This window comes from Phaethon aethereus, assembly GCF_964289735.1.
Source record: "Phaethon aethereus genome assembly, chromosome: 4".
NCBI classification, from domain to species: Eukaryota; Metazoa; Chordata; class Aves; order Phaethontiformes; family Phaethontidae; genus Phaethon; species Phaethon aethereus.
Window position 1 is genome coordinate 37,538,601 of NC_138578.1, and position 15,982 is coordinate 37,554,582.

The following is a 15,982-nucleotide window of genomic DNA, read 5'->3' on the forward strand; positions in this document are numbered from 1 at the left end:
CTGAATAAAAATACTTTTATTTATATTTGACAATGCTTACATTATAAAGAAAAGTATTATGTATATTTATGTATTGAGAGTGTAGTTTTTGCTTGAAATTTTTCACTGCCTCATTTGCTACACAACAGTATTCAGCAATAAGAAATAAAGCATTACTGATATATACACAGTATAAACAAATGAGTTTCTGTGTAAAATAAAAATATAGAATGTTATATAAACATTCTTCAGCCTCTTGTTCTTAACATTGTGTTCATTGATTCTTAAAATAATACTTTAATGATTTTGATAGATGTCCCCTAGAAGCTGGCCCGACACCATCAGTATTACAGCATACTTTAAAAAGGCCTTTTCTGCCAAATATTTTTTTTTTTCAGCAGCAGGTCCAGCCAAAGTGGCTTCTGCTTGTTTCTCCTCTTATCCGTGCCACTTGTGCTGGGTCTGCAGCACTCCTCTGCTGTGCCATTCATTCCAGCTGTTTCAAAAACAGCAGCTGATAACCAGCATCAGCGAATTAGTTATTTTTAACCCTGGTACAGTTGCTGTGTGACCCTAAAAGCCCTTTGGGTGTCTCAGGGGCAGAAATAAGCAGTGTGGTGCACAGGCTGATTAAAGCCATAGTGCCTTGGGAAGAAACAGTTATTGTACTGTATCTCCAGAGAGACAAATGTAATACTTAAGCTGCTTCCAGAGTCGCCAAAAGCTCTCAAGGATTACCTTCTTAGAGTATTATATGAGGATGAGAGGATCTGATTAAATGAGATACAGTCAATAGAAAATGAAGGCCTTAAGGGAAGAGGCTTTTTCAGATTAACTCTAACTGAAATAAATGTAAAAAACAGGGAACAATTATTAAAATGAAAAGTTCATCCCTTTTTTTTAATATGTTATTTGAAAGATACCACCTTCAAAAGCATAAAAATCCCTTGGTGTTTCCAAGCAACTTCAGTTATGTGGTCACATTCCTATGATGTTAGTTGTCACCAGTCAGTGGCTTTTACACGAGGCACTAACCTTAGGTCTTGGATGGTTTGCTGTTCCAGAAGTGCAAGTACTACTTTAGTCATACATTTCTCTATTACAAAAAGGATATCTTGGACATCAAGTAAATTGTAAATTGAGATATAAGCATCCATAACAAATCCGTTTCATTGTGCTGTATCAGGTAGCACTTAATAGCTCCTTATGAAGTACTAAAAAGGTTTTCTCATTAGAATTCTGCTCTCTACTCTTTCAGAAACCCCATCCATCAATGTGACCAAAGATGTATCAAATAAAACAACTCCTCTGCCTTAATAACTAGAGCCCCAATTCATCCAAGAAATTAACCATGCACGCAACTTTAATTACCTGAAGCACTGAAGTCAGTAGGGACTACATGCTTAAAATGGCACATGAGCTTAAGTGTTTTCCTGAGCAAGATCCTAGAAAAGCTCTTGTTTTATTGCACATATGATAAAACTGGCACATCACGGGAATTTAAAAGGGAAAAGAAATGTTTTTAATTTTTTTTTCTTTCATTTTGTTTTGTAGGGGCTCACATATGTTCCTGCGGTGATTTATAGCTACCAATAATCTTCCACAGTGGTTGCCTTATCTGCTATTCTGGCATCTTCTGCTCTTGTTAATAAACAGAAGAGAACTGTTAAACACAAAGCCAAGTACTCTTAATCTCAAGAGAGAGACTTCGTACAGTATGTTCTGTACAAAACTGAAAGACTTGAAGATCACAGGGGAATGTCCTTTCTCCTTACTGACTCAAAGTCACATTACTGAGGAACATGACAAGGATTGCACAGAAAACAGCTCTAGAGCAGCTTTGCCCATCTGCAAAGAAGTCCATGAAAAAGATGCTCAAGGAAACCTTCCACAAAGGAAAACAAGCAGAAGTAGAGTGTACCTGCACACATTAACTGAAAGCATCTGCAAACTAATCTTTCCTGAGGTAAATAGATTAATAATAATAATAATATTTTAAACGTATTTTACTCCAGCTTTTAGATGTAAGCCTTTAGAAAGTTGTTTTGACTTCAAAGTTCTTTGTGTTCTTAGGTAGTTCTGCATAGTTTAAGTCATCTTTTCATCTTCTTCCATTCCTTCTGGATACAATTTTGCCACAATCAGTTTTTTACACACCATTCCTTCCACTGTATTTTGCTGTATTTTTGCCTTGTATTTGCAACCTTCCATTGATCATTTTGTTACTTTTAAATCCATGAATTTCTGTAGCAATTTTTTTACATAGACATATAATTAGAGAAACTCCACCTTGTTACCCAATTTTGTAAATTATGTGGTCACCTCATCAATTCACCTAACAGCATCCATACTGCTAAGTACGTTAGTCATTACCACAAAAAATAGAAGTAGTTGTTTTCATCAGCTATGACGCTAACCTCCTGCCATACTATTTTTAAAAAACGTTACTGTCTCTGTTTACCACAAAGGTATTCTTATGTCTCTACTCAACTCAATTGAAAACAGCTACAGTGCAGGCACAGTGGTTTGCCTGAGTGGAGATGAGTATCATGGTTTGTCTCTGTAAAGAGAATATGAAAAATGCAGCTCCATGACATTCAACACTTGTGCTTGCCTCAAATTCTGTGGAAAGTATAAAGGAACTGACTGGTATATGTGGGGACTACAAAAGGCAAATGGCCAACTCTGTATACTCAATTCATTACAATTCTATTACTCGAACATTCAGTGTACCTTACTAAAAGTGCTGGAGTTTTGTTAAGTCTATTTGCAGATCTGTTTTTGCAGCTCTTCTATTACCCTTTCGCTAAAACTTTACATAATCAATTTTTGATAGACCCCTTTTTACCTCTGCTGCACTTACACTCAAGAAATTCAACTGATCTTTAAATGTATAAAGGAAAGGACTCTTAACCAAGAATGAACTAACAGAGCACCCTTTCTACGGTGTCATGATTGTTGTATTGCTTTTCTAGTATATAGCTGTTGATGTGATTTTTAATGAAATAACTGGGGTTTTTTTTCTTTAAATAGAGGTATAGATGTATGCAGCTGCCTATTATATAATCATGATAGGCTAGTTCATCAGCTGGGACAAAAGCTTGGTAAAGTCAAGGATATTTTGACCATGTACCCCAGGAGCTACTGAAGTTCAAGGTTATTGTCACTGCTATTTACAGTTATGCAAGTCATATTCATTGGAACTTCGTCCAAGTATAGTGGACTGTTCTCATGCTGATTTGGGGTCAAGATCTAAGCATCTTCCCAATCCTGGTTCTCCACAGAAGGGTTTTGCTTGTTTAAAAACATGTTTTTCAATACTTAGATATTTTATAGTGCCCTACTTTACCATCAGCAACTAACATCATCTTCTTTCCAACCGGAAACTCCAAAACGGGGGGCCGCATCACAACCCCAACTGATTCATGAACTCTACATGAAAACAGTGAGTTGTGCATGGAAGTCCAGGACAGAGTGCATCCAGAATAACTTTTGATTAAATTTGAGATATAATGTAGTGCGTGTGACTGTTTTATTTGCTTCATGTGTTTACAGAAATATCGAGAACATTGTTCGGAGAGAAGTAATTAATTGGATGGCATTCCACGTACTGTACCAGTTTATACACAGATGTAATTTACATTGTATACATATACATGGTAGAACAGTTATTCAGTTTAGATTTTTGCTTGTAAAAAGTCTCCAGACTATATTGCCTTTCTTTCACATGTTATTTTCTTTGGGTGTGCAAACTTCTTTTGAAAATACAAAAAGTAAAAGATGCAGTAGAAAACTCTAGTTTCTTAAGTGAATGAGAACAAAGAAAAGCCACACCACAGCAAGCCTCACAGTCAAATTCTATCATGGCAGTATAGTACTATTCTATGAACCTGTCTTTATGGGAAGTTTGGGTTTCAAATGATCAGAGACTACATACATAAGACAGCTTTATGGGCCCCAACAATTTGAAATATGCATGTTTGGAAAGTGTTGTATCTGTTCCAGTTAGGAACTACAAAAAAGATATAGAACCATGGATTGAGGTAAACTAAGGTAAATCTTCATGATATTCTAAAGGATCTTTTATTATGGAATCCTTTTACAAAGGTTCTCTACAGGGGCTAGATTTTCATCTGGAGGATATTTGGGTTTGCAGTATACAGAGCTAAAATTATTCTTTTTCTACAAATATAAAATAAATGGTTCTAACATTGTCTTGAAATGCTATAGTCTAGAAAACAGAAAAGGATGTAATCTGAAGCACGGAATGCTATATTGATATCTTATAGCTGCATTTGAAACTTTATGTTACCTTTTGCAATTTCAGTCTTGACACAGCTGAAAATTGCCCTGAAAAAAAAATTTAACTCTTAGCATTCCACGAAAAGTTACTAGGTAGATTTACTGTTTTGCTCTGGGCATAATCCAGAATATAACTGGCTTTTTCTGTTAGGGGAATATATTTTAAACTGAAAAGATCACATTCTATATTTTGCATCCATGGTAGCATGTTTTCAGGGGCAGGGGGAGGATGTGTAATAATAGAAAGTTGGGTTAGTTATACTTATTTCTTAGCAGCACTGTCTTTATTGCCATCTGACAACCTGGAGGTAAAGCACATCAATATATTTAAAATGCACAACCATTGGCGCACATGAGCTAAGGGGCTTAATTACAGTGGTAGTGGAGCCAAAGACATTAATATAAACTAAACTCCAAACACAGAAAGAACATGCTGTTTCTAACAACTATACCATCTTGAAAAAAAGATGTTAGTCCCAAGGACAAGTGAAGTAATTCTTCTCTGTATATAAATGTTATTCTTATGATTAAACTTTCAGCAATGACATTTTAATCAACATACCTTTTTTTCTTCCCCAGTTTGAAAGGCTAAATCTTGCACTTCAGAGAACACTTGCAAAACACAGAATAAAAGAAACCAGGTATGTATGTGTAATGGGTTTGCAACTAACTTCACTGCAAAAATGTTTTGCAGACAGTTCATAAGGACTGGGGTGGTGACTGGGAATCAGGACTTCTGGAATCTGTTTTCAATTATCTTGTCAAACTTCTGTGTAACATTTCATGTCATGTAAGTTGATAATGATTTAGTTTATTTTAAAAAAATCAGAAATATTTAAATCACTCACAAAGTTAACTTAATGGGAAAATTTAGCCATTTGTGCAGGGAAACAGGCAAGGACTTTTTTTAAAATGAGCAAGAGTTTTGGAGGAGCTCAGAGACTGCTCAGACATAGATGGAAAGGTAGATATGGTTGTGTATGGATCTATCCCAATGTTTCTAAGATCCTAGGAAAGAATTTTAAATGCAAACGATTTGTATTATAAAAAAAAACCCCATAGCTTCTGGTACAGTGAACAATCATATACCACAGGTACTGACATACATGTTTTCACTGGGCCCAATAAGCTTCTGGTTTCTGTTACTGAGGAACTCAGCTTGATTTTCAGCACTCCTTAGTACTAATCCAATATTAATAATTTAGGCCTTGTAGGGAGTGAGAATTTCTTAGCGTTTCATTATACATTGAGGATTCAGTTTATTGAATATATCTGGAAAAATACACCCCTCGGTTTAAATCTCCTTTCAAAAGTGGAGAAAATAATGAAGTTGGAAACTACACTGTTTCTCACCATGATATGAATAGATAATTGTGATGTATCTTTTAAATTATACTTTATATTTTCAAAGAACTTTACATGCATTGACTGAACCAAAAATAGCTGGTCAGATGTGCATTGAAATTGCTGACTGGCTTATTGATATGAATATATTCCCTACCTTTAATTATGTGTTGCTTCCTGGAGTATTAGTTTGAAACAGAAAATTGTTATGATATTCTGAATGATGTAACAATGCAAACGTAAAACAGATCTAAATGTTTGTATTGCTTTTACATATAAAGATATCTAAGATATTTCAAGTGAAGAAATTCAGAAAGCATGTATCAAAAACTTATTGGTTATATGGAGGCTTATCTAAGCTACATGTCCGTCTCATCATTTTGGGTCTGACATTCAGGTTGATGTTTATTGACCTCAGAGAACTGAGAGGGCTGCAGTTTTGTGTCACAGAATCTGGATTATTACCAATGAACTAGAAACTTTGTAGTTAATAGTTATTCATATTTCCTCTCAAAACAGAAATACCTTCTCACCTTTTTTGAATTTAATGCAATGTAATTCCAATAAATGTTTGAATATAAATTGCAATTATGTTATACAATAGCTTATGAAATATAGTTATGGCTTCAAGCAAAAACCCAAACCAAACAAAAAACAGGACTGTTGCAACTTAAGAGTTTGCAGTCAATGGTAGTCTATAGCATTTGGCCTCAATCCATAATCTGAGCTCAGACCACTAAAATTTAATTTCTCAAAAATGCACAGGATAATCTAAGGTCCTACCAAGACCCCATTTTGAATTAATGAAATATTGCCTATTTGATCAGCAAAACTTGGTCTGTACATGTTAAAGACAGGGTAGGTTACCTCTGTTACTTACTATCTTTACCACGTTTATCTTGATTTTTCAGGGTTCTTATTTATATTTTTATGATCTTTACAGAAAAACTGGGGATAGAGAAGATTTTGAAAAAATAACCAGTGATCATGCTAATGCAGCAGGTAATGCAAGCTTGTTTAATAATACATATATAAGTATATAGATTATATATTTATATAAAATATATGTGTATATATAAAAAAGTCATGTTACTAAGAAGTGCTTTCCTCCATGTAAGGGCTGCAGTGATGCTGACAATACAGATGCTAAACTGTGATCTCTATAACTAACAGTTCAGAGTGTCAAAATTTGAGCTAAAGAGACAAGTTTCTCAAGTCTGAGCTGTCATAGAACCATCCATCCCTAAGATCCAACATCTAGAGGGAGTTATAACATACATTCAGTAGTAAGTTCCAGTTTTATACTCATGAAAAACTGTTTGATCCCTTTCATCTTCTGAAAGACTATAGTCTGTCGGAAGAGAACTGCTGTCATTTGCAATACAGAACTCTCTGGTTACATCTGTAATAGTAAATTAACATTTCCAGGAACTGAAACATGGTCTTCTGTACGGTTAAACTGTTAAGCTGGTCCTGGCACACAGTTGTCCTGTGACAGATAACACTTTTCCAAATGATTCCCAGTAACAGTTGGGGAGTTGGAACATTCCCAACAGTCAGTCTGCATACAGCTATCCTGTTAAAACAAATTTACTAGCAAAGATGTGAGCTGTTCTGTGCCATTTGGCTTCAGTGCCCCAGAATATTCCTAGGGTCATTTAATTTATTGGATCAGGCATAGTACTTATACCTGCATGTGTGCATAGATCTTATTTTATTCTTGCTTTGTGTTCTTATTTTAAGTTTTTTAATTCTTATTTTATTTCTTTATATCAAGGTAAGGGAATTGGGTTAAATCCTGTGCCAAAACGTGCATTCATTCTGTCTACATCTCTACAAAGAACACTGAGTCTTGGATCTTTCCAAACTACTGCCTCCCTGTTTTCCAGGCACCATGAGTATGTCTTTGGTTACAGCAGGACTCCTAAATGAGAGGGCCCTTGGGTGTCAGTGCTGAATCAGGAAGGGATATTGCTGATTTGCTTTGGTCTAGGATGAAAAAGAGTGGAGGTTAGCCTAAGATTCAGCGTGATGAGTGCAGTTCTGACTAAAATGTGGTTCCATGCAGGTGTTCCCGTGGAGTCTCTACGGGAATCTCTTGGTGAAGAGCTATTCAAAATATGCTATGAAGAGGATGAACACATATTAGGGGTTATTGGAGGAACCCTTAAGGACTTCTTGAACAGTTTCACTACTCTGCTGAAGCAGAGTAGCCACAGCCAAGAAGCAGGAAAAAAGGACAGACTTGAAGATGCCTCCATATTATGCCTGGAGAAAGATCAGGACTTCTTAAATGTGTATTATTTCTTTCCTAAGAAAATCACAAGTCTTATTCTATCTGGTATTATTAAAGCAGCAGCTCATATTTTGTATGAAACTGAGGTGGAAGTGATGCTCATGCCTCCTTGTTTCCATAATGACTGCACTGAGTTTGCTAATCAGCCTTATTTGCTGTACTCTATACAGGTCAAAAGTGCAAAACCTTCCTTATCTCCATGTAAACCACAGTCTTCACTTGTGATTCCTGCCTCTATGTTCTGTAAGACTTTCCCATTTCATTTTATGTTTGACAAGGATATGTCAGTTCTTCAAATTGGAAATGGGATAAGACGACTTTTGACCAGGAGAGAATTTCAAGCTAAGCCCAATTTTGAAGAGTATTTTGAAATTCTTACCCCCAAAGTAAGCTGCACTTTTAGTGGAATAATGACAATGCTAAATATGCAGTTTACTGTACGAGTCAGAAGATGGGATAATACTGATATGAAATCATCCATGGTAAGAGACTCTTTATAACCATTACTTCTATAAGGAATTTGTTTTCTTCAGATAGAGTTAAAATAGCCACAAAACATAGTGCACTGTGCATTGTCTACCTCTCAACACCTAATACAACTGAATAATAATGATTTATTCAGGGCACTCTAATGTAATTCAGATTCTGAAGCCAGTATCAGTCAAAACTCTGCTTTAGGACTTTTACATAAGTGAAATCTGACTGTTAACTTGATTTTATTTTAAAAAAATTTGGAATATTGACATAAACTCAGTAAAGTGACATACGATGCTGCTGAGAATAACAGCATCTCCAACACAAAGTCAGTGACAGGGAAAGCTTTACCAAAGTGCCCCTCAATCATCTGGAAACAACAGCTCTTTGGGGAAACAACAGGATTTGGGGAAAGAATTAGAAATTTCCTGTGCTCATTCAGCCTTTGATATCTTTGGTATTTTGGTATCTTTGATATTCTGATGTCTTCATCAGATGCAATTGCTAAAGGTCCCACCTAGTTTCAGCTGATGTATTACTTACTGTCTTTGCTGAAGCTGGGTCTGTGGCAAATGACCTGGGACAGTAAAAAACATTGAATATTCAATGACTGCTTATAGTCATCACTGGCCCCAGCTAAATTACAGCTTATATACACCTGAGGCACTCCAGAATAAATTACCAGTTCAGACGCAACACTCCAAGAACTTAAATGAAGAAAAGTAATAAAGGTTTCATGCAGTTATTAATGAAGTGGGAAAAAATGTAGCACCAATTAGCTACTTCATCTCAGATCCATTTCTGCACTATGCAAGTTTAATGATTACAAGGGGTAGTAGACTCTACTTTGCTTTTTCATGTACTTACATATGCAAATGTCTATTAGCAATTAACAGGTTTTCTTCAAAAAATGGGCATTCAAAGCAATGTTAAGCAGAGCTCTGCAGCACCTTGCACATTACACAATTGAATACAAAGGGGGCATAAAAACACTTCACACAAAATATTTTGCTTTTTTTGACCATTAGAATGGGATATTTATGCCATTTATGCCTTTTATTTTAAATTGCAGTGAGTATTGAACATTCTGTTATAAAATTGAAGCAGGTTTCCTCAGTTTATCTTACAAAGAAAGTGGTGCATGAACTAAACGCTAGAGTTATTAGTAGATATTCATGGGGCAGCATAGTCAGTAACATTTTATCAACAGATGAAAATGCACAAAATTATTCTTTTTGTTTTTCTTTTCTTCCTAAGCTAAAAACAATACACAAACATAATTAGGTGTTTATCCTCAAGTCAAGTTCTGGTCTAACTTTTGCACCAGAAGACTCAAGCAAAATAAAACTTACTTGACAGCTCTATGACTTAGCACCCCATGTTTTCTCTTTAGCAACTAAATGAAATTGTAAGGACTATGGACAGGTCTGATTTTCCTACATTTCAGAAAAATCTACTTCCTCTAAATTTTTTGCTTCTAAATCATTGCCATGCATGTTTCGCATGAATTCTTGTTTCTTTAACTGTTTCAGGTAATGGATCTTAAAGGCCAAATGATCTATATTTTTGAATCCAGTGCCATCTTATTCTTGGGATCTCCTTGTGTGGATAGACTGGAAGATTTTACAGGACGTGGATTGTACCTCTCAGATATTCCAATTCACAATGCATTGAGAGATGTTGTTCTGATAGGAGAGCAGGCCAGAGCTCAGGATGGACTGAAGAAGAGGTTAGGAAAGCTAAAAGCAACCCTTGAGCAGGCCCATCAAGCACTTGAAGAAGAAAAGAAGAAGACGGTAGATCTTCTGTTTTCAATTTTTCCTGGAGAGGTTGCTCAGCAGCTGTGGCAGGGACAAGTTGTGCAAGCCAAGAAATTTAATAATGTCACAATGCTTTTCTCTGACATTGTTGGATTCACTGCCATCTGTTCCCAATGCTCACCTATGCAGGTTATCACCATGCTTAATGAGCTTTATACTCGCTTTGATTACCAATGTGGAGAGCTAGATGTCTACAAGGTACACAATTTACTGCATTTCTGTCGGGTTCTGGGGCAGGAAAGGAAAGGAAGACTAAATGGGACAGAGGAGAATAGAAGTCCAAAAATTATTTTGCCCTAAATCTTCATTATAAGAAAGACATATTAAAATAGGTCAGAAGACAAACAAACAAAAAAAAATCAACAGGATCAGCCATTCATGCAGCGAAGAGAGAAACACATCAAAACTTAACAGTTAATTTTAAAAATTAATTTCAATGACAGGGATGTGAATCTGTAGTAAATAGGTGTTTAATGTAGCTACCTGACAGCAGGCGAGCAAGGAAAAGTATTTTAGCATCATGCCCAGCAATAAATAAAAGTTGCGTAATTTTTCATTTTAAATGGCACTGCAGTATTTTCCCAGGAATTAAATAATTTAGCAGGACAAATAAGACTCAGTCAGTATGTAGGTACAATTCTTACTGAAGCCACAGACTATTCTTTTATATGTCAAACAGTGTAATGCTAAGGAACAAATATGCCCATTTTAGGTTGAGACTATTGGAGATGCCTACTGTGTCGCTGGAGGTTTACACAAAGAAAGCGAAACACATGCTGTTCAAATAGCATTGATGGCCCTGAAGATGATGGAGCTGTCAGATGAGGTGGTGTCTCCCCATGGAGAGCCTATCAAGGTCATATATTTTATTGTATTTTATATGGTTAAAGTGTGTGGTTTTGGTTGTTTAGTTGCTTTTGGGGTTTTTGTCTCAAGAAAATTTCACATCATTGCATTAACTCAGACAAGCTGGGGAATCAAGTGTGTATGGCTGGAGAAGATGACCTTTTTAGTTCTATGAATGGGAGTTTTGTGGAGAGGTAAAGATGAAACAGAGATCTGAAAATCAACCCAAAAGACTTAAATGCAGTGAAATCAACAGATGCACACTGACATCCTGCAGTTTTTGTCTCAGTAGCAATAAGTATGTCAGTGGCATGGAATATTCCATTTTCTAATGGAATGGAATATTACCATTTTCTAATGAGGGGGCTAATCCTATCTCAAAATTAGACCCAATGAGAACATCTAGGTCTTCTGAGGCAACAGGTATAAATATGAAACATCAAAGACATGTTCTGATTGCAGTAATCCACACATCTTTAAAAGATTCTTTTGCTGTTCTTGTTTTACAGTCAAATACTGAACTGCTACCATAAGATAATGGTGTTAATGCTGTCAAAGCAACTCAGACTACAGCTCTCAGTTGTAGTTACATTTATGGCTTCCTTTCAATGAGGACTTACGCACTTAGTGAGCTTTTCATGTAGGTTTACCTCTCACTGAGAAAAAAAGAGAAAGGCATGGGTGTATGACAAATGATGTGGACCTTCTACTAAGTTCAAATGTCCTGGAATGGGGTCCTATTATTTTTAATACAGGTGTCTCAGTTCATTATGTCTTTTATTTGCTCATTTTTAACATTTATCTGCTAATTTTTTTGTTTAGAAAACAGCAGGCTTCTTTGATTTTCCATTAAGGAATATTCATATTCGAAGGCAAAGAAAATGGTTATTAAGAGGATTACATACTCCACATTTATCACAGAGAACAGCAGTGTTGTATTACATTATCAATAAATGTCATTCTTCTTGTATTTCACAATACCAAATTAAACTACCCTTAAAAAATCTGGAAACATCTTGACAATATTATAACATGTTTATAATGTCCACACAAATGCCACCTCTGTAATTTTGAATGAGGAATGCAATTACATTTTAAAAAATAATTTTAAAATAGGGAGGAAAAATTGTATTGTATAAGTATCTACTAGAGGCTTCTTAGAAGACAACTGAATCTTTCTATTTTTAATGAAAGCAGGCATCTTTTAATGAAATGCTTCATGAAAGCATTGGCTGTTTTGCAAAGCAACAAATATGTCACACAGTCTACTGTCATTTCATATATGAATTGTCAAAGAAATAGGCATGACTGTAAATCAGACCTGTATATTGATGTACATATTTCAGCCATCTTTGCTGTGTGAGTGGATTTTCTGCTTTTCCACTCAAAATTAGAAATTGTGATTTCTCCATAGTGATATGATATTCTCTTGATATGTAATGAGTAGCATACATTGTAGATACACAAGCTTCCTGACATCATGCCATTATTGTGTCAGAGTGCTATTCTGAAGAAAACATGTATACATATGTATAATGCACATACAAAAAAGAACACATCTGAAAAACAAAAAGGAACATAGAAAGCAGCACCAGCTAAGCATAACTCAAAAATCCTGAGTATGAGTTACAAAGAAGAGGTATCAAAATGTTTCAACTGCAGTATAATTTGATTAATTATCAAAATTCTGTACACTGGGATTGAGAGAGTTCAGCTGGCACTACAGCATATACATATTATCTTTGCTATTCCCTAAGACTTGCCTCCTCAGCAAAGCAAGTACTATTCATAAATGGTCACCAGTCTAACAACATTGTGTCATGTAATTCCTCCCAGGAAAGTATCCAAGTGTCACAGTAAATCCTGCTGATGTTTCTAGATCAATTTGCTGCCACAGAGATCAGTGTTATCACAGTCACATCAGCTGAAGCATTACTTACTAGAAATGCAAAGCAAGGTAAACTTCAGCTAGTTTCCTCTTCACAAGCAGTGATGACCAGAATACAGACATCTTAAGGAGACTGTACTAACTCAATTTATATTAGTAGCTCATTATCTCTTTCTTTTTAATAGGGGAAGAATTTATAAAACTGACTTTAACCATTTTATTTTACCTAATAATGCTGTTTTCTGTCTTTTATTTAAAGATGCGTATTGGCCTTCATTCTGGATCTGTCTTTGCTGGAGTTGTTGGGGTTAAAATGCCTCGTTATTGCCTTTTTGGAAATAATGTAACCCTTGCCAATAAGTTTGAATCTTGCAGTATACCTAGAAAAATAAATGTCAGCCCAACAACTTACAGGTACAGTGCTTCATATTTGTAAAATGTCCACCTGAAGTAGTTACTGTAGTAGTTCATTATCTTCCTGCTCTTTTTTTCCCCCTGAGGTACTGCTGTTTATTTTCCTTTTTCTGTTTTTATCTGACTGCTCGTGAATGCACCATTTAGTCAGAATGCAACCAGCAGCATCAAGAAAAAGGGTGAAACAGAACAGCTGATATTTATCTTTCAGATGTTACATTTAAAATAAATGGACCGTCTGGGCCAATTTTGTGTCTTACCCTGCAGCTGTATACCTCTTGGATTTTTTTTTCTTCTCTCATATAGTTGGCTCCTCTTTGAGCTATGTGGCTTTCAGTGTGAACTGGATGCCAAACTGGCTGCAGGTGCCCTTGAAAATAACAACTTAACTGAAGAATTGTTAAACATCACCCCACACATCTTCATTCTCTTTTGGTTAGGGAAGATGAATGAGTAAGTTGCAATGAATCAACCACACCAGTGTTTGGTTTATACAGGTCTTGATCCTGACTCAGTTTAAACCTTTCAGTATGGAACTTAGGCTGCACTATTTATCCACTTAGATCAGACATTTTAGTAATGTGTACTATGATTATGCAGACAGCTAGCAGACTTTCCCATGGGAAATGCAGCATCTTTCCCTTGTCCTCCCAACCTGATACTCTCTTTGTATTACTTGTTTAATTGTACTTAAAAATCACCTTGCAATATGTTCATGGCCAAGTAGTAGTGTCTTATAGGTGCCAGGCAAAACAATAGGAAACTGTTTTGAATTCCATGGTAACAACAGTCTACATCTGAACTCCAGGTCCAGGTCTGAATTTTGTGCCACTAAGCTGACAGACACTTGTTTCTTCCAGAGTGGCCAAAAGTCTTATAGGAATGAACTGTAGAGAATGAAGCTACTAGTAGAAAGTGATATGGCTGGCTGGGTAAAATAACTAGAAATATGGATATAAATTATTTTTTCCTTTTAAGGAAGCTCTGCTACCCTCACTGTAGCCTGGGCAGTCAGTTGTTCCTACTCAGCTTGTACCCACTGCCATGTACCTGAGCCTTACGGAAAGGTTCTGTGGCCAATATCAGACAGAGGATTTGGCACAGGATCATGACATCCCCTGCAGCATGTGCTATGTGACTGACAAGATGCCAAGCTTTAGATTATCTCATATAGGAGATTTAGATAAAAGCAGAACAGGTATTGGAACGGACGGTAAGTAACCTTTTCAATCGTGCACTCTAAACAAATATAGAGATAGCATTAGCATCGCCAGTGCTTATGTATGTCAGAAGAACAGTGCTGGCTCACAGTGGTTTTTTTCCCATATCCATATGGAAAATCAATTTGAATTATACTGGCTACAGTCTTTTCTTAAAACCATTAGACACTTCGTTCACACAAGACTTGCCTGTAACCTGTGGCATAAGTAGGTTTCTTCATTGCTGTGTATTCATCTCAAGAGAATATTTGAAATGAGTATACTGTTGAAGAAAGAAGATAATTAATCTCCAAGTGCCTAAAAAATAGGTAATTTTGTTAGAGGGTAAACCATTGTTATTATTCTTGTGGTATGTTCCCTTTTTACCCTGAGTGAATGATCTGTTAATCTCCTTTTTGTTTAGTGTTTTTTTCTTTTTGATTGGTACACCAGTTCTAAACACTTATTGATAACATTGTGGCACCTTGCACAACTCCTGTATATTGCAGTAATTGTTTGGAATCTTAGATACCAGTCATCAGTATTTATGCCTACAGATTAGCAACGTGTGTTGCAGATATAGAAGACCACGGGGTTTAGCGGACCCATGCAAAAAAGCAAAATTATTAGGATTGGTAAGAGGATCTAAATAGTTTAGTTAATAAGCTTTTCAGTATTCCATTAGTTGAAACATTAATTATGGTGCCAGTTTTATGTGCAAATCTGAGCTAGCTTTCAATACTAAGTAATTTTTGAAAATATTTACAACAAACATAGCACCTACATGTAAAATATTGACAAGACAGAAAAAGAGAGGCAATACTCCTTGTTTGCCTTGTGCTCATGCACAGGTTAATGAGTTATCAAGGTTACCAAGTAAACAGTATTTTTTTAATATTTTCCATAAATAACATATAAATACTAAATTAGATTCTGCCCTGCTACATTCTGCCCTGCTGTTCATGAAGAATTATTGAACGTCTGCAATTGTAACAATTAGTGATTGATTAAATTTAATCAAAATGATTCACTTTTGTTCTAGGTTGTTAAAGGAATATCCAGGTTTTGTATTCACACCTCGCTCAAGAGAAGAGCTTCCACCAAATTTTCCCATTGATATCCCTGGAATTTGCTATTTTCTGGATGCTTATATTCAAGGAACAAACTCACAGACTTGGTTTCAAAAGAAAGATTTGGGAGATGGAAATGCCAATTTTTTGGGTGAGGAAACAGGAATAGACTAAATTATACATTCACGGTGTATAGAATAACTTTATAAATATTTTGATTTTTTTGTATGAATCAAAATTTTTTTAAAATGTATGAAACATTAAAGCACTTTAGATTGTTAACACCTGAAAGACAGTATTAAAATTTCAGGATGTGTGTCATTGACTATTTTTTATTTTTCCTTTGCATA

At 35.6% G+C, this 15,982-nt stretch overlaps 1 protein-coding gene across 1 annotated transcript; it reads left to right on the plus strand.

Moving 5' to 3' along the window:
* Positions 1-1,322: 1,322 nt before the first annotated feature.
* GUCY1A1 (guanylate cyclase 1 soluble subunit alpha 1) lies at positions 1,323-15,806 on the plus strand (the record flags this gene model as incomplete). The annotated part of the gene is made up of 8 exons (XM_081999061.1): positions 1,323-1,945; positions 4,861-4,922; positions 6,569-6,627; positions 7,694-8,403; positions 9,928-10,413; positions 10,928-11,071; positions 13,209-13,363; positions 15,605-15,806. The coding sequence occupies exons 1-8, from the start codon at positions 1,697-1,699 to the stop codon at positions 15,804-15,806; spliced, it is 2,067 nt and encodes a 688-aa protein (XP_081855187.1). The 5' UTR covers positions 1,323-1,696.
* Between the last annotated feature and the right edge of the window lie 176 nt (positions 15,807-15,982).